Below are 20,101 nucleotides of genomic sequence, written 5' to 3'. Positions count from 1 at the left end.
GAGAGAAGTTACCCATATAGAAAGTTGGAGCCTCGATCATGACTATTCATAGCTATAATATAGAAACACAGATAATTGGAGCAAGAGTAGGACATTCGGCCCTTTGAGTAGACTCAGTCATTTAATATGATCAAGGTTGATCATCCAATTCAGTACCTGTTCTCAATTTCTCTCAACATCCTTTGATCCCTTTTGCTCCAAGAGTTATATCTAACTCCTTCTTGAAAACTGAGAAAAAAACTGGAATTGGGCCACCAAAATGTTTCCGTCTTATATTGGGCGGAAACTTGACAATGATGAGTCCGAGAAATGTGAAAACATTAGCATCATGGTCATGAATACTGAAGTTGATAATGAGCATGTAAGTTTCACTAAGAATTGTGTGCCAAGATGGGAAAAGCTTATATTTTCTTTAACGTGAAGTCCTAGTAAGGCTAAAGTGATTGGAGATTATTCTAAAAGAGGGTTAATTAGAGAGTTTCATATGTCACTACCAGTTTCCAAGAAATACCCACAAGTTCTCAGGTTATGATAAGAGTCGTAGAGATGTACAGCATGGAAACAGACCCTTTGGTCCAACCTGTCCATGCCGACCAGACATCCCAACCCAATCTAGTCCCATCTGCCAGCACCCGGCCTATATCCCTCCAAACCATTCCTATGCATATACTCATCCAAATGCCTCTTAAATGTTGCAATTGTACCAGCCTCCACCACTTCCTCTGGCAGCTCATTCAATAAGCTAAGAGGCAAAGCATAAATAGGAAATTATTTTCAGTGGGGTTGGGTCAACCTGTGTTTCTTGATTGGTAGTTCAGAACACAGCAAAAATTCAGTTAAAGGGGAAACAAGCAATGTTTTCTCTGAATGGAAACATTCTCTGTTTGGTTCCCTTTCTGACGTTGAAGCAGGTCTTTGAGAACAAAGAGACAGGAAGCTGAATATCCCCATTTTCAGTCAAAGTGTTTTTTTTCCAGCAAGATAGGGGTGCCCAGTCCTTCCATGGCTCACAACAACCTAATCATACAATCTTTCATCTTCACCTCATCAATTGTGTAGCTACACTGCAAGGTTAAATGCAGCTATCTTTTCACTATTACCTCACAATCACAGGGCCTCCATTAACTCTGCCACTGCACATGCCTCTCACCAAGGCTTGTTAAATACAACTCTCACTATTGCATGCACTGTGTCCACTCAATTGCTTTCACCCATCTCATCGTCCCAGCTTCTCACTCCTCATTGCTCTTCCCATTCACTCACTGGGCATGCCTCACCATCTTTCTTGCTCCTGATTCACCACTAATAGCTCTCCTGTCCACTTCCATCATTCTCAATTCCTTTCTTTATCTCAATACAGGAATAGGGTGGTACCAGCAGGAACCCAATGGGAGAAGTCACTCACGGGATCTCCATAAGTTTCTTCATAGGACATTCCAGAGATGCATCCCCCCTCCACCTCAATTCTTATCGGCAATGCCAAAGCATGCAGAGGTCCTAGCAGAGGCAGGTGAGCTGCATCTGAGAAAAATTCTTCCAGGAGACTGGGACCTGTAAGTGCAAACAATTGCCAGTGATGGCCATCCAAATCTTCCAAGCCAACTAGAGAGCAGGCTCCCTCCACCCAGCTGTGGATATCAGAAGTGCATTTACTGAGTGGGAAAACAAATGAGTACATGGATGGCACAGGTGACAAAAAATTATGAAAATTCTTGCACTTTTGTAAATATATACGCAATTTATTGTTAAAACATCTGTGGTGGTCTCTTTGTCACTGTTGGACCTGGTTAAGCCGTATTCATGAGATGGATAAACTACCTCCTTATCCCAAAAGTAAAAGACATTGTAATGGTCAGGCATAGCTCATTTTTGACAAGCAATCAACTCCATGACTGCAGATAGTATCAGATGACAGGAGCTTCTCACCATGATGTTGCTCATACAGCCAAAGCATAGAACTTAACTGCAGACAGAACCAGAATCACAGATCCTTGAACTGCGTCATCAATAACTTATAACCAAGGTGCTAGACTTTGACAATGATATCACTGACATTAAAACATATTGTGCAGGACTGCATTAGGGCCTGGTTTGTATGCACTTTCCATACTTCGTAGAACAGATGATCTTACACATATCAGGGGGAAAAGGTAATTTTCTGTATTGGTTATCAAGGCAGAGCACTCTCATTCAAAACTTGGAGATGTTCAATGGATAGCTCACATCCCATCCCCCTAATAGCACAGTGGTCTGCCATGAATAGCTGCACAAAGCTCTGCCTCTTCCAGGCCTGACAGAGGTAGTCTTGACAGGCACCTAGTCCTTCTCAGCATAAGTCCTTCTCCAGCAATTGATGGGGCGGAATATCCTTAATTTGAGGATGCCCCATATTTCCAAGAAGTGCAGAAAATGAAAAAGAGGTCAGTATATCCAAGATCACATTATTCTCCTCATGACTGCATGTTTTCCTGGACCATTGAGACTGCCCTGATCTAGGGCAGTAAATTTCTGCCAGAAAACAGACCAGGCTGGCAGTGTCTGTTTTGTGGCCTCCACTGCTAGACACAGATAGGTGACAATCTCCCCTGTCTGCATTGCCTGCAGTAAATTTCTCAAACAGGGCAAAGTAGCTCAAGACTACCAGCACTTTACCCTGTGCACAATAGTTTTTCAAAAATCCTGCTGGCACCAGGGATCCTGGGATGTCCGAGCAGTGAACTTTCACTTACGGCAAGTGGGAGAATTGAACTAGTATTGCACAAGCGGGGTGCAATTGGGGCGTGCTATTGAGTCAATGAGATAAGCTGACATAACAGCTTAAGAAAACACACCAGGCTTCATGAGAACAACCTTCCGTCAACAAAAACAACAGCCAATTTCTAAGATTCAGCTCATAGTGCATTAGAACTGGTTATGCTTTGGAACCAGGCTTGTCCAGTATCACTGTCAACTGGGATCATAACACAATCTAAATTATCAATTTGGAATGTAAATAATGGCACAGAAACTCTTTTTAAACTTTGTTTTATTCTTTCATGGGATTTAGCTGGTGCTAGCAAGGCCAGCATTTGCTGTCCATCCCGAATTGCCCTTGAACTGAGTGGTTTGCTAGACCATTTCAGAGGGCAGTTAAGGGGACAACCATATTGTTTTTGGTATGGATCAGCAAGGATGGCAGATTTCCTTTACTAAACAACACTAGTAAACCAGATGTTTTTGTATAATAGTAGATAATAGTTTCAGGGGAAACAAGAACAGAAATTGCTGGTGAAACTCAGCAGATCTGACAGCATATGTGGGGAGAAAGTAGAGTTAACGTTTTGATTCTTGTGACTCTTCATCAGAACTGGTTTGTTTTAGACGTCGGGCATCCACAGTTGTTTGTCTTGTGTTAGTTTAATGAGACTAGCTTTCAGTTCCAGATTTTACCAATTGAATTGAAATTCCGCCCGCTGCTAAGTGACAAGAGTAACACCTGTGACGCCAAAAAGTAATAGCCCAGGCCTCTGGATTATTAGCCATGGGACATTACCAATATACCAGCCCATAAAAATGTGCACAAATCTTCACCTTCTGTTATTAATGAAATTATGCTGACAATAATGGACAAACCACTCACATCTCAGCTTGACATGAATCTTGTTGTTAATGATCATGTGCAATTTCAAAACATCTCTCAAAAAGCAAAGAATGGAATAAAAAACTGTAAGCCACATTCTCAATTCATGAGATGATTCACTGCAGAACAGTATTAATCACTTTTGCAATATCTCTATAATATTGAATCTAATATAAATAAAGTTCAACCAAAGAATATCTGTATTGGTAATCAGAACCTATTATACATTTTTGTTCACAGTCATGACTATGAAGTAGTTCAATGATCCATACTGAATTAATAATAAACTGCTATAAAAGTTAGGACAGGGAAGCATGGTGTTGATATCTTCCGACTATTCCGATTCACATACCAAATTGAATTGTTATTACCATACAATTAAGTTCACACTAAAAACTTTACATGTTGAATGGGTCAGTTGGCTGGATTGCTGGTTTCCAAAGCAGATTGATGCCAATGAGTACAGGTTCAAATCCCACATCAGCTGAGGTCATTCTGAAAGCCCTGCCTTCTCACAAGAGGTGTGATAGCCCTCAGGTTAAACCAGTCAAATTTCTCTAATAGAGAGCATGCAATGGAAACTTCCTTTGTATTAGCAATAAACTAATTTCTTATCTGACCTGGGAGATCAATTGTTTCCTAAAATGTCATTTCTTTACAAGAGAAGATGAGAAAGTCATTACACTATGAAATAATTTACCTTTAGAACCAGCAGTAGGCAAAAATCCAACTTTCTCCATATTGTTATTCTTCCATCCCTTAACCAGAGATATTAACTGCTCCACTGATGTCATTATTTCAGACTGTCCATCATGATGTGGCTTGACTGTTTTTTTTCTGGGTGGACTTTCTGAATCATCAAAACCTACATCATTGCTTGAAGTATACAAATCCTCAGTGACCTGCTTCTCTCCAACACAAAATGTGTTTAATTTACTTTTCCTTCCTTTATGAGGTGAAATAGTTGTGCTGCAGTTTTTAGGAGCTGAATCCATGGTCATGTTTCGTGTCTGAGGAACAGGCTTATTGCTCCAGTTCCAACTGGTCAATCTGCATTGATCTATTTCAGTAACAGCATTGTTTGTGTGTTCCTAGGAGACCAAACAGTTAATTATTTTTGGCTTTTTAACATAAATAATGCATTTAAATTAATATAAATTGTGTTGTGATGTAGCTTTAATGAAATCAGGTTCAAAGAATCTTTTTTCTGAGGACTCTTCTTGAGATTTTTCGAAGGCCACCTTTTGAGTTTCAGGGACTACATTTTGATTATCATTAATTCCTTCATTAGATTAGATGCAGGCATGAAGTAATATTATCTTTTGCATCTGTGATGACACATGCAGTATTTGGACTCCGAAACAGAATGAAAGGAATTCATGAATTTCCTCAATAAATATCAACTCTCCATTAAATGTAAAGGCACAACTCACAAGGAAAGCTTAAATTTTCTCAACAATATAATGGGCTTCATACAGGATTTTATCACACAGTCACTATATTTACAGTCTTTTAAAGAAAACACATTTTGGATTTATAAATTAAAAGAAACCTATAAATAATTCAGCATTCTGATAAATCTCTGCACTTGATTCTCCACTCCGTTCCTTTTATAGCCACTGGGTTCTTCCACCACTTTACAGGCATAATATTCCCCCCCTCCCTTTCTAGCCTCCCATTTCTCGCTTTATAAGTCAACTGTTTGCTGTTTACATGGCCCCTCCCAATAGCTCTTTCCTCACTGCAGTCTCACACATCACAGGCCTTGTCCAGGAAACCCACTACCTCCAGTCCTTTCCCAGTAGATGCCCACCCTCACACCTCACTCCAAAAGCCTGCTTGACCCCCTGACCTCATTCTGCAAATCCACTTCCACCTTGCCTCACCCTGCAGACCTGCCACCCCAGGCCATTCCTTGTAGATGCAGACCCCACCATGCCAAACCACTCACTCCAGGTCCTGACTGGCAGATGCACATTCTGCCTCCCCTGCTCAGCCCTGATCCCACGGACATGCTATCCCAAGCCTTCGCCCCACAGACCACCTTCTGAGACTTCAGGAGTGATTGCGCCCACCTCCCCCTGTATTTTAGGTGCTGAGTTAAGACTGTTTTGGTAGGTTTAAATTGAAAAGTAAAAGTGGCTGCCTTTATCACTTTGTAACATAATAAGTCAAAGTAACTTATGTCTGAAAGCAATTTACAATTACAATAGAACTTTATTAATAATTTTCATGTAAAAATGTCACTACTTCTCAGGCATGCTGAGAGAAGGCCACTCTATAATTGAGTGTACAATAGCCCAAAATACACGATCAAAGACAAGGAAACAGAGTTGTACATAGAAATTATAAGAAACTGTTGTTTTGATGCTTACAAATATATATCATAAATACCATCAGTTCATAATGTGCATGACTAAAATGAATCCTATTAAATATAAGTCAGTGCAAAAGTGATTGAACAGTAATGCAACTCAGTCATGAGTTTTCTATGAAATAACTATGTCCAGTACCAAGAACATAATGATGTTCATCACATCCAAGCAATTTGGTTATGAGAGTCTTCTGTTTTTAAAACAAATGAAACATATGTTGAGGAATAATCTAATCACTGCTGACAAGTAATTTAATAGAATATAGAATTTTAAACTAAATTTCTGCAAATATTATTTTAAAATTATAAGATTAGCACATATGGCTTTTTGTTAAAGAAATATTTTCAAAAATAATAATACATTTAAACTCCATTTATGTGGATAGTTAGTAAAGGCAAATAGGGTGGCATGGTGGTTAGCAAAGCTGCCTCAGTGCCAGGGAACCGGGTACAATTCCAGCCTTGGGCTGACTGTCTTTATGGAGTTTGCACATTCTCTCTGTGACTGCAAGAATTTCTGCCAAGTGCTCCAGTTTCCTTCCACAGTCCAAAGATGTTCAAGTTAGGTGGATTGGCTATGCTAAATTACCCCGTTGTGTCCAGGATTGTGCAGGCTGGGTGGATTTGCCATGGTAAATGCAGAATTACAGCAATAGGGTAGGGGGCTGGGTCTGCGTGGAATGTTGTTCGGAGGGTCTGTGATGATTTGATGGACCGAATGCCCACTTTCTACACTAGAGGAATTCTATGATTCTAAGTGTCTGACTGGGATGTTATTCATGCCAATGCCAGCAGATGGCACTGTTTTCAAGAACACCCTCCCTCAAATCTATTATTTCGCAGTTTGAAGCTTCATCCCAAAGCAATAAGATATTTTAATAAAATACATTGTTCATTGTAAAGCCCTAACAGTCATGCAAATGTTGAGATTTCATTTTAATGGATAACTTAAGCCTCAACTTGAATATTAGTATGCTTTTAAACTGATTAAAGTGACATTGTGCTTCAATAGGATGAATTTATTTTCAAAGAAACGATTTTTCAACATCGACAACTTGAATTTATATTATATCTCTAATATAGTGGATCATCATTTAGGGCTTCAAAGAAACATTACAAGCAATATCTAACACCTAGCTACATAAAACTAGTTAAAAGCTTCATCAAAGAGATTTAAAGAGCACCCTATGGGAGAAAAGAGGTAGAGTTTTCATTTCTAATATATTAGGGAAAAATACTGAAAAAGGTAAATGTTCATTAGATTTCCAAAAAAAAAGAAAACTTTTAAAAATGAAAAAAACCTCAGGAGATCAGCATCTGAATAATGTTTTAGACAATAGCTCAGGAAAGTAAATAGGAAATTTTACTCCTGCTGAAAAATAGGAATTTAAACAACGGAATAAATAATACCTTTTGCGCAACATGATTTAACAAACTTTCCTTTTTTTCAAAGCTAGCATGAATTTCCGCAGAAGAAACTGAAGTAATGGTTTCTGCAGTAATATCTACTTTTTCTGCACTGAATGGCTCTGTCTCATTTTCTGTTAACCACAATCTAAGTAAAAATAAAAAAAAATGTTATCTTAACAGTATAGAGTAATCCTTGGGAAACAAAATACCATAAGTGAGACTTCTATTATTCCAAATGATCACCTTACCATTCTTCAGCATGGACATACTGAAAAATTAGGAGGCCTGTTGCAGCTTTGCAGAAACCTACTATGCAAACATTTTATAGGACATTATTTGTCTAGTAGCTACTCTTAGGATATCTAACAAATCATTCCTGGTAATTTTGTATATTTTCACTGTAACAAAAGGGTATAAAGTATTGCTTTACTTACGTAGCAAATAATTGCTATTAAAAACTCAAAAATGTCATTTTGATGATTGAAGCAGGATAAACCCACAAGTTACACTCTATGAAACAATACGCTATACAATTCTTTTCGATTGCTTCATAGGATATATTTTTGTCCATCCTTGTGTGGTCTAAGCAATTGCATTTACGATTGACTGCTTTCCTATTCCATTTCCACAATATTGAATAGACCAGAGTTTTGCCAAACCAAGTAGAGGCTATGTTATCCCTTCACAGAAAGGCATCCGCACTCATTCAAGTTTTGTGATTGTCAGCTTGTCAGATTGGTTGAATTCATGTCTCACCATGGTGGGATTTTCTTACATCCCCTAAGTTGCCAAACAAATCTCCTAAAGCACTACACTGGTGTACCCAGTTAAGATAGTCTATAAATTACTTAAGGATTATTTTCTTTTCTCACAAAAAAATATTACTGTATCAATAGGAACTAATTTAAATGGTTTCAGCAACATGTGCTATAATCTATTTTCTACATTACAACTGAATGATTAATCTTTGACTCTTCTAGAGGTGTCCTCTTCTAGAGGACTCTTCTAGACAGTTCAATTCACTCCATTTGATTTCAAGAAACAACTGAGTGCACTGGATGCAGTAAAGACGATAGGCCTCAATAACATCCTGGTTGCAATGCTGAATACTTGTGCTTTGGAACTCCATGCACCTCTAAGCTAAGTTGTTCCAGTACACCTATCTATTAGGCAATGTAGAAAGTTGCCCAGCTCTATCCAGTCAATTACCACTAGATGAGTCTACTCTCAATCAGCAGCAGAATGATGAAAGGTATTATTGGTAGTACTTTCCAAGCACCAATTACTCAGCAATAACCTGCTTATCAATGCTCAGTTCAATTCTGCCAAGAACACTCTCTAGTCTCAGGTCTTGTGGTGCAGAGGTAGTGTCCCTACTTCTAGGCCAAGAAATCTGATTTCAAGTCCCACCTGCCCCAGGTATGTGCTTAACATGTCCAAATAAATTGATTAAAATAACTACAACCTTAACTGACCATGAACAAATTGAGTTGAATTGAAGATGACTGCCCTTAACATTAAACAGAACTTAATCAACTGAGCAGCAAAGAACTTTAGTAAGATTTAGCTGGCCATAAGAAATGGGAACAAGAGTAGACCATTTGGCATTTTCTATAATATTTAGTAAGACATGGCTAATCTGATATTCCTTACATCCACTTTCCTGTCTTTTGCCCATAGCCCTCAATTCCTCTACTGATAAAAATCTATTTTAGCTTTAAATGTACACTCTGCTCCTACAGCTCTCTGTAGCAAGGAGTTCCAAAGATGCTCAACCCTCAGAGGAGAAATTCCTCTTCATCTCAGACTTGAATAGGCACCCCTTTTAGAGTCCTGGACTCTCCCATGAGGGGAAACATTCTCTGAACATTTAGCCTGTCAAGCCCCTTAAGAGTCCTATATGTTTCAATGAGATCACCTCTCCTTCTAAATTCCAATGAATGGAATCCCCACTGTTTAACCTTTGATCTTAAGACAATCTCTCCATGCAGGAATTCAACGAAAATTCTCTAAACTGTGTTCAATGAAATAATATCTTTCCTTAAATAAGGGAACAAAAACTGTTCACAATAATCTAGATGTGGTCTCACCAGCACCTTGTACAGTTGGTTAAGACTTCCCTACTCTTATACTTCAATCCTTTGAAATAAGGGTCAATATCCCATTAGCCTTCCTGATTACTTGGTGCACTTGTGTGCTACTTTTGTATTTCAAGCACAAGTACCCGAAGTCCCCTTGTGTTGTAGATTTTTACAGTTTTTCTTCATTTAATTAATACTGTTCTTCCTTTCAAAATGAACACCATGCTTCATTTGCCAACTTTTTGCACATTTACTTAACCGTCTCTATAAGCATCTCTCTGTAAACTGTTGTATCCCTATTCCCACCTGCCTTTCCAGCTATTTTTGTGTCATCAGCAAACTTTCCTGCAGTCAGATAGTCCTTCCTCAAACTCACTAATGTATACTGTAAACAGTTGCAGTCCCTACATTGCACTCTGTGAAACCCCATTGGTCACAGGTCATCAACCTGAAAAAAAACCTTATCCCCACTCACTGTTTTGTGGCCATAAGCCAATTTTCTATCAATGTCAATATACTACTCCCAAAACCAGAGACTCTTATCTCTTGACTTAACCTTTTGCGAGGTACCTTGTTGAATGCCTTCTGGAAGCCAAAATACAATACATCATCTTGTTCTCCTCCATCCACTCTGGTTGAGACTTACTTAAAAAATGTTAACAAATTAGTCAGATATAATTTCACTTTCATGAAAACATATTGACTCTGCTTGATTATGTTCTGATTTTTCATTTGTTCTACTATTATCTATTTAATAATTGATCCTAGACGGTTCCAACAATGCGTGTTAAGCTGATTGGCCTATAGTTACCCACTTTTGCCTCCCTTTTTGAAGAGGAGTATCACAATGGCAAATTTCCAATCCTCTGGTACACCTCCAGCATCCAAGGATTTTTAGAAAATAACAAGCAATGCATCAACTCTCTATAGCTACACTTTCAGGATCCTTGGATGCAGGCCATCAGGGCCAGACGACTTATTTGCCTTTAGCCCCATTAGTTTGTTTAATACTATTTAATACCATAAGACATAGGAGCAGAAAATAGGCCATTCAGCCATTGGGTCTGCCCCACCATTCAATCATGGCTGATAAGTTGCTCAACCCCATTCTCCCATTTTCTACCCGTAACCCTTGATCGTCTTGATACTCAAGAACTTATGTATCTCATTCTTGAATATACTCAATGACCTGGCCTTCTGTGACAATTAATTCTATAGATTCACACTTATTGGCTGAAGAAATTTCTCCTTATCTCCATTCTAAAAGGTCTTTCCTTTACTATAAGGCTATGCCCTTGGGTCCTAGTCTCTCCTTCCAAAGGAAACATCTTTCCAACATCTACTCTGTCCAGGCCATTCAGTATTCTGTATGTTTCAAATAGACACCTCCTCATCCTACTAAACTCTATGGAGTATAAACCCGGAGTTCCTCATATGTTTTCATTCTTTTCACTCCTGGGACCAATTTCTTGAACCTACTCTGAACACGCTCCAGGGCCATTACATCCTTCTTAAGATATGGGGCTCAAAACTGCGCACAATACTCCAAATGTGGCTTGAGCAGAGCTTTATACAGCCTTAGAAGTACATCCCTGCTTTTATATTCAAGATGTCTCAAATGCCATCATTGCATTTGCGCCTGTAGGGGCGAAACAATGGCTCAGTGGTTAGCATTGCTGCCTCACAGTGCCAGGGACCCGGTTTCGATTCCATCCTCAGGCAACTGTCTGAGTGAGTTTGCACATTCTCCCAGTGTCTGCATGCATTTCCTCCAGTGCTCTGGTTTCCTCCCACAATCCAAAGATGTACAGGTTGGGTAAATTGGTCATGTTAAATTGCCCATAGTGTACGTTAGGTGCATTAGTCAGGGGTAAATATAGGGTGGGTCTGGGTTACACTTCAGAGGATTGGTGTGGACTTGCTGGGACAAATGGCCTGTTTCCACACTGTAGGGATTCTATGAATATTCAATCATCTCAAAATAAATGCCATCATTGCATCTGCCTTCCTAACTACTGACTCAACCTGTAAGTTTACCTTGAGACAATCCTGGACTAGAATTCCCAGTCTCTTTGCACTTCAAACTTCTGAATTTTCTCCCCATTTAGAAAATAGTCCATGCCTTTATTATTCCTACTAAAGTGCATGGCCTCACACTTTCCCACAATGTATTCCTTCTGCCACTTCTCTGCCCACTCTCCTAACCTATTCAAATCCTTCTGCAGCCTCCTCGCCTCCTCAATGCTACCTGTCCTTCTACCCATCTTTGTATTATCTGCATATCCAGAATGCCCTCAGTTCTTTCATTTAGATCATTACTGTATAAAGTGAAAAGTTGTGGTCCCAATACTTGTCACTGGCTACCATCCTGAGAAGGATCGTTTTATTCCCACTTTCCGCCAGACACCTTGCCTCTGACACCATGGGCCTTTATTGCACCTTGTCAAGTGCTTCATGAAGTCCAGGTAGATAAAATTCTTTGGCTGTCCTTGGTTTAACCTGCTTGTTACTTCCTCAAAGAATTTGAGCAGATTTGTCAGACATGACCTTCCTTGATGAAACCATGCTGAATTTGCCATATTTTACCATACATTTCCAAGTATTCAGAAATCTCATCCTTCACATGGATTCCAGGATCTTACCCATGACTGAGGTTAGGCTATTTAGTCTGTAGTTTTCTGTCTTTTGCCTTACTCCCTTTTTAAACGGGGAGTGTCACAGCGATTTCCAGTCCTCTGTGACACTCCCTGTTTCTAGCGATTTTTGAAAGATCACCATTAACACCTCCACTCTCTCTTCAGCTACCTCCCTTAGAACTCTGGGATGTAGTCCATCTGGTCCAGGTAATGTATGCACCTTCAGGCCATTCAGTTTTTCTAGCACCTTCTTCTTGGTAATGACCACTATACTCAGCTCTGCCTCCATACACTCTTGAATTTTTGGGATATTACTTGTGTGTTCCATTGTAAAGACTGATGTGAAGTAATTATTCAGTTCCTCAGCCATTTCCTTGTTCCCCATTACTATCTCTCCAGCGTCATTTTCCAGCAGTCCAATGTCCATTTTTGCCTCTCTTTTGCTCTTTACACATGTAAAAAAACTCTTACAGTCTACCTTTATATTACTGGCTAGCTTACCCTCATATTTAATCATCTCCCTCCTTACTTCTTTTCTTGTTGCCTTCTGTTAGTCTTTGTAAGCTTCCCAATCCTCTGGTTTCCCACTGCCCTTCGCCACATTATATGCTTTCTCTTTTGCTTTTATGCTATCCCTGATTTCCCTCATCAGCCATTGTTGCCTCATCCTACCTGTACCATGCTTCTTTTTCCTTGGAATGAATCTCTGCTGTGTCTCCTGAAATAGTCCCAGAAACTCCTGATATTGTTCTTCCACAGTCTTTCCTGCTAGACTCTTCTTCCAGTTAATTCTACCCAGCTCCACCCTCATGCCTCTGTAGTTGCCTTTATTCAGCTGTAATATTGTTACCTTTGATCCTATCTTCTCCCTCTCAAATTTCAGAGTAAATGCAATCATATAATGATCACTGTCTCCTAAGGGTTCCTTCATCTTAAGCTCCCTTATCAAGTCTGTCTCACTGCCCAAAGTAAAATCCAATATTACCTGTTCCCTCATGGGCTCCACCACAAGCCACTCCAAAAAGTCATCTCGTAAATATTCCACAAAATAATTTTCTTGCAATCCACTACCAACCTGATTTTCGTGTCCACCTGCATATTGAAATCCCATATGATCACTGTATCTTTGCCTTTCCTACACACCTTTTCTATCTCCTAGTGCTTCTGACTGTTTGGAGGCCTGTACATAGCTCCAGTTATGGTTTTTTACTTTTGCGATTCCTCAATTCTACCCACATAGATTCTACACCATCTGACTCTAATTTGTTTCTTACTATTGATTTACTTTAATTTCTTACTAATAAGACAACACCACCTGCCTATACTTTCAATATTCAGCTCCCAATATTCAGCTCCCAATCCTGGTCCCCTTGCAGCCACATCTCTGTGATGCCACCACATCGTACCTGCAAATTTTGATCTTCGCCACAAGCTCAATTGCCTTATTCCTTATACGGCATGGATTCAGATTTAACACCTTAAGCCCTGTATTAACCGTTCCTCTTCTCATCATTTGTTTGTCCAGTGTGCTTGCTAGCCCTTTCCATACACCCTGTCCTATTCGTGTCTGTGCTGAAGATTTAAATAATCTCTCCTGAGTTCTGTACTATTACCTGCTCCTTTAATTCAGGTTTTTATTATTTTCTATAACTGAAACCTCTTCCCCCCCACCATTTAGTTTAAAGTCCTGTCTAAAGCCCTAGTTATGCGAGTCGCTATGTCTCTGGTCCTAGCACGGTTCAGATGAAGACCCATGAATGCAACCCCCGTTTCTCTGATGATGGTACTTAATGCCTATACCATAATGTTTAGTATTAATCGGATGCTTGAAGTATCTACCCCATTAAAGACTGATACAAAATGTCTGTTTAACTCTACTGTCATTTTTTTATTTGCCATTCTATCTCCACAGTTTCATTTTCTAAGAGGCTTGTGTTGACTTTGGGCTCTCTCTTCATCTTTTTGAAGTGACTCTTATTGTCAGTTTGACATTGTACTTTGTCTTTTATTGTGTTTTTAGTCCTCCTTATCTGCATTCTGAACTTATCCCAGTGTTTGATGCGATCACTGACTTTCACTTCATTGTATGTTTTTTCTTTAAACTTAATACTCTCCTTAATTTCCTTAGTTAGCCATGGATGGTTTATCCCTCTCTGAGAATCTTTCCTCCTTACTGGGACAGATTTTTGCTGAGAGTCAAAAAGACAAAAGAACTGAAGATGCTGGAATTCAAGGTAGACATGCAGGAGGCTGGAAGAACACAGCAAGCCAGGTAGCGACAGGAGTAGGGAAGTTAATGTTTCAGGTGTAACCCTTCTTCAGAACTGGGGGTGAGTATAAGGGGAGCTGTGGATAAATGGAGGGGTATGCTGGGGGAGGGTTTTGGATGATGGTGGTGGTTGGATTGAGGTAGTGATAGGTTAACACAAGTAGAGGGTGTGGCCTGGTCGGTCAATTGGAGGAATAAATCCGGTTGGTACCTGGAAGGAAGGGTTGGTCATAGGAATGGAAGGGAGGAGGGGGCCTGGAAAGAGAGTCAAGGGATGGGAAAGGAGGTTAATTGAAATTGGAAAACTCAGTGCTAAATCGTCCAGGCTGAAGGCTGCCCAGGCGGAAGATGAGGTGTTGCTCCTCCAATTTATGGATACATTACCTCCTGCTAATCTAATCACCCAGTTCACTTTGACTAACTCTATCCTCATCTCATTGTAATAAATTAAGCGCACTTGGGAACTGAATATTAAATTTTATCATGTTGTGATCACAGCATCTGAGGGAATCTCTTACCCTAAGATAATTTGTTAAACTGTCCTAATGCACTCGAAGAATTCATTGTCATTTCAATTCGATTAACCCAACCAACATGAAGATTAAAGTCAGCCATAAATATTTGCTGAATTCTTTTTCATGCTCTCATTCTTTGATGATATATAAGCTTTCCAAAATGGCTATTTTTTTTTTTAGATTAGATTAGATTACTTACAGTGTGGAAACAGGCTCTTCGGCCCAACAAGTCCACACCGACCCGCCGAAGCGTAACCCACCCATACCCCTACATTTACCCCTTTAACCTAACACTACGGGCAATTCAGCATGGCCAATTCACCTGACCCGCACATTTTTTGGATTGTGGGAGGAAACCGGAGCACCCGGAGGAAACCCACGCAGACACGGGGAGAACGTGCAAACTCCACACAGTCAGTCGCCTGAGTCGGGAATTGAACCCGGGTCTCTGGCGCTGTGAGGCAGCAGTGCTAACCACTGTGCCACCGTGCCGCCCGTGCCACCGTGCCGCCTATTCTTTGGTAAGAGTTGTGTACAGATCTCCAATGTCTTCCATCCTTTGTTTTTTTGTTTTAACTCCACCAAAATGGACTTTATATCATCCAAGCCATCATCCAAACCTCAATCGTCTCTCACAACTGTCTTCAATTCATCTCTTATTTACAGTGCTACCCAACCATTTTCTCCTTCCCTCTTGTCTTTCCAAAAGGTCAAATATCCATGAAGATTAAGTTCCCAGTTTTGATCTCCTTATAACCATATTTCCATAGTGGCTAGGAAGTTATATTTATTTACCTCGATTTGTGCCATTGGTTCATCTACCTTGTTCCAAATACTTTGTGCATTAAGATACAAAGCCTTTAAGTTTTTTCTATTATCAAATTTTCCCATACTTTATGCTTCCTTGGTGCATATGACATTCAAACTCTGTCCCTTCCTTTTATTTTATGGTAACAATCAGCCCCATTACTAATGTGCAATCCTATTTACACCTTTACCTTTGATTCTAATTTTCCATCCAACTGAACCCATCACTTATTTGGAATCGGGGGTAAAGAATACTTCACTGAACCAGATACATAAACACTGTGCCCACAAGAGCAGATCAGAGAATGAGAATTCTTTACCAAGTAATTCAGCTTCCAATTCCTCAAACCTTGTCCAAAATCTACAACACACATTAAGAGTGTGATGGAATACTCCCCAAATGCCTAAATTACTGTAATTCCAAACACACTCAAGATGTTCAACACCATCACGAACACAACAGCTTCTTCAACTGGCGCCACCTACCATCTTATAATTTACCCTCCTATCAATGGCACACAGTGTAACAGTGTGCAGTGTCTACAAGGTGCATTCATCAAGGTTCCTTCAACAGCATCTTCCAAACTTAGAATGTCCACCACCTGAAAGAACATGGGCAGCAAGAGGAAGGAAACATGAACACCTGCAAATTCCCTTCTAAAACATCCTGATTTGGAGATATATCATTATTCCTTCAGTGTCACCAGTTCAAAATCCTGAAACATCCTCCTTACCAGGGATTTGAATGTATCTACTCTACACAGACTACAGCAGTAAAACAAGGTGTCTCACCACCATCTTCTCAAACGTAGTTAAGGATGAGCAATGGATTTGATAGACATATCTATATCCTAAGAACAAACAATTAAAAAAAGAACTTCACAGAAATCAACAACATATCCTTTGGTGAATTGTAAAATCACTGACGGTAATTTCACAAGTTGCAGGTTTAACCAAAAACCAGACGTTGCTATCCGTTTCAGAGCAATAACAAAGAACACTGATAATTTCAATATAATTAGAACTGCAAAATCTAGGGCAGTATTTAAATGAGCATAGGTAAATAAGGGAGGTCCATTTAGCCCTTGAGCCTAAACTACCATTCAGTGAGAACATAGCTATTCTACTTGTTAACTTCATATATCGACTCTGTCCCACTTCCTTAATACCTTTGGTAAATAAAATGTGCCAATCTCAGATGTAAAATGCATGAATTGCCATTTACAGGAGAGTGTTCCAAATTTCCATCATTTTTTTGTCTCTTCCATCATAATTGTTTCATAATGAATCTGGAACTAAAAGCTAGTGTCTTTGGTCAATCGTCCCAAAACTCCACCTGGCTCAGTCTTCTTCTTTAGGGAAGGAAATCTGCAGTCCTTCCTGCTATGGTCTACATATGATTCCAGAACCACAGCAGTGTAGTTGGCTCTTAGGTATCCCGTTAAATTATCATTCAGTTCAAGGGCAATATGGGATGGACAACAAATGTTGACCTTATTAGTGACATGCAAATCTCATGAAAGAATAAAAATAAAATATAAAAACATATGTGGATATCATTTCTGTTGAATCTGGGTCTAATTTTTTGAGTGTATCTTTTAGAATTACAGATTTCAAACAGTTTCTTCCAATCTACTTTATGATTGTCACAGCCTGCCAATTAGAAAATTCACTCATTATTCTTACTCTGTCACCATGCATTCAATTAAATTTCCACCCATGCCATTGGCCTTCAATGCCACTAGCTTCAACTTTACGTAGGACACCATAGAAAGTATTCTATCCAGATGCATCCGGCTTGGTGTGGCAACTGCTCTGCCCAGGATATAAGAGTTGTAAACACAGCCCAGTCCAGCATGCAAGCTAACCTTTCATCCATTGACTCCATCTATACTTCTCACTGTCTTGGACTGGCAGCCAATATATTCAAAAACACATCCCAACGAGACTATCATCTCTTCTAACCTCTTCCGTCAGGCAGAAGATACAAAAACTTAAACATATGTACCAACAGATTCAAGAACAGTTTCTTCCACATTATTATTAGACTTCTGAATGGACCTCTCAAATTTTAAATTTAATGTTGTGCACCTTCTCTGCAGCTGTAACATTGTATTCTCCACTCTGTCTATTACCTTAATTCCATTTGTATGGTATGATCTATCTGTGCTGCACGCAAAACAAAAACTTTTTACTTTACTGAGATACATGTGACAATAATAAATCAAAAAAAAATTCTTATGGCAGATTTTTAAAAAATCTTCTCAAAGTTCATAAATAACATCCATAGATGTTCCTTGTCCCCTACTTTAGTCAACTATTCAAAAAGATTAATCAGATACTGTCTGCTCTGTAGAAATGCATATTAGCTCTTTCCAATCAGCTTAAACCTTTCAAAATGTTAATTCACTCTAGCTTCATTATAAATTCTTATTATTCCCCAACGTAGATATCAGACCGACTAACTTACAATGCCCTAGTTTGTCTGACTTAAATGGCAAAATTACATGCCTGATTTTTCAGTCTAAAGGAATGGTTCCCATATATGTAGAACTTTAGAAGCTCATGTAAGTAGCAGGTCTGCAATGTTTAAATCCATGGGAAAGGAATTGATCTGATCCTGAGGAAGCCACCCTTTTAGATTCATTGGGCAGAGTCACTGAATGACATGGGCAATGACAAACATTTGGGAAAATATGGGGGTCGAGAGTGTGATGCTGGAAAAGCACAGTCAGTCAGGCAGCATCCGAGGAGCAGGAGAATAAGCCCGAAATGTTGATTCTTCTGCTCCTCGGATGCTGCCTGACTGACTGTACTTTTCCAGCACCAACTCTCGACTCTGATCTCCAGCATCTGCAGTCCTCACTTTCTCCTATTTGGGAAAATATGGCAAGAATGAAAACATGAGATTCTCAATGTCAAGAATTTTTGCACAGAGTTTTGATGGTTAGATGAGAATTTTGCAAACAAAGTAGCAAGGGCATTTGTAATGTATGAACATCTCATTATTATTTAACCTCACCTCATTTATATGCAAGTTACTCTTGTCCCAAACATTGGAGAAAAACTAGACAGAAAGAATTCCCAAAATGAAAGTCAAGAGCAGAGCAACTGTAATTCAGTTTATTTTCTTTGGGCATCCATTTTGGCCAGCATTCCACAACATCTCAGGGCATGCTCTGTAAGTACTGTCCAAAGTGGCTGGCACCAGATAGGCACCAAAGTCATCACATAATAGATCAGAGAATCCCAATGGTATGGAAGGAGGCCATTTGGCACATTGAGTCACACTGACCCTCCAAAGAGCATCACACCCAAACCCACTGCCTCCCACCCTATCCCTGTAATCTTGTATTTCCCAAGGCCAATCCACCAGCCAGCACATCTTCAAACTGTGGGAGGAAACCAGAGAATCAGCTGAAATCCACACAGACACGGGGAGAAAATGCAAACTCCAAATAGTTGCCCAGGGCTGGAATCAAAACCGGGTCCTTGGCACTGTGAGGCAGCAGTGTCAACCACTGAACTATTGTGCCACCTGTTATGATTTTACTTAAAATATGGTTCACCATCTCTGAAGCTCACCAACACCTTTCATTGCAATGCTGTGTCCAAGCTGTTTTGCATACAGGAACACATATTAGAACAGAATGTATCTCTGGATTTTAGCTTGGCTACTTAGCACTTACTTTACACCTATTTGGATACACTCAATCCTCGTCTTTTTGCGTCCTGCCTCATTCAGAATTTAAAGGTTCACAGTACTTTTGTCTTGCCTTACCGCACAGACACAAGCTGGCAAACCTATCATGTTTACCAGCAATTAACCATTAAGAAGATGGATGTTATGTCTGGCACTGTGCTATGTCAATATCACACCCACAACATATGGAAGCAACTTATAAGACAAAAATACTGATGACCATTTGGTTGGATCACTATCTCTTAAAGTTTAAAAGTAGTAATCCTTAGTCAAGTCCAGATGGATTGTCATCAATGAACTTTGTCAAAAGCCTTCTGAAAGTCCAAATAAATCACAAGCACTGTCCTTCACAACCTTCGCCATCACCTCACCCCCTTCCTCGCCCAAATCAACTGTACTAATTACATCCTTGAAGAATCTCAGTAGATTTGGCAAGCATGTCCCTTTCATAAATCCGTTCGGACTCTGTCTGATCCTGCCAGTGTTTTCCCAAGTGCTCAGCTATTAAATCTTCATCAGGCTGACTGGTCTATAATTCCTTGTTTTCTCTCCATTTCTCTTCTTAAATAAAGGGGTTACATTGCCTAACCTCAAAATTGTGGGAACTGTTCCTGAGTCTATAAAATCTTGGATGATGACCAATGTATCCAGTAGATCTAGGGCCACTTCCTTAATCTACATCCCAGA

General features: G+C 39.6%; 1 protein-coding gene across 1 annotated transcript in view; it reads right to left on the bottom strand.

Annotated features, from left to right (window-relative positions):
• The window catches only part of LOC122558742 (BTB/POZ domain-containing protein KCTD19-like), a 120,977-nt gene that overhangs the window by 21,918 nt on the left and 78,958 nt on the right, over positions 1 to 20,101 (bottom strand). Inside the window, exons 11-12 of the mRNA XM_087995589.1 lie at positions 7,404 to 7,548; positions 4,320 to 4,710 (exon numbers count right to left, since the gene is read on the bottom strand). Coding sequence (XP_087851715.1) covers positions 4,320 to 4,710; positions 7,404 to 7,548 — 536 coding nt within the window. The remainder of the gene's footprint in view (positions 1 to 4,319; positions 4,711 to 7,403; positions 7,549 to 20,101) is intronic.

The sequence above is a fragment of the Chiloscyllium plagiosum genome, unplaced genomic scaffold (genome assembly GCF_037043375.1).
Source record: "Chiloscyllium plagiosum isolate Xiang-an unplaced genomic scaffold, Cpla_swu_hap1 HiC_scaffold_17, whole genome shotgun sequence".
In the NCBI taxonomy this organism is placed as follows: Eukaryota; Metazoa; Chordata; class Chondrichthyes; order Orectolobiformes; family Hemiscylliidae; genus Chiloscyllium; species Chiloscyllium plagiosum.
The sequence above is the reverse complement of the archived record's forward strand: the minus strand, read 5'-3'. Positions and strand labels throughout refer to the sequence as shown.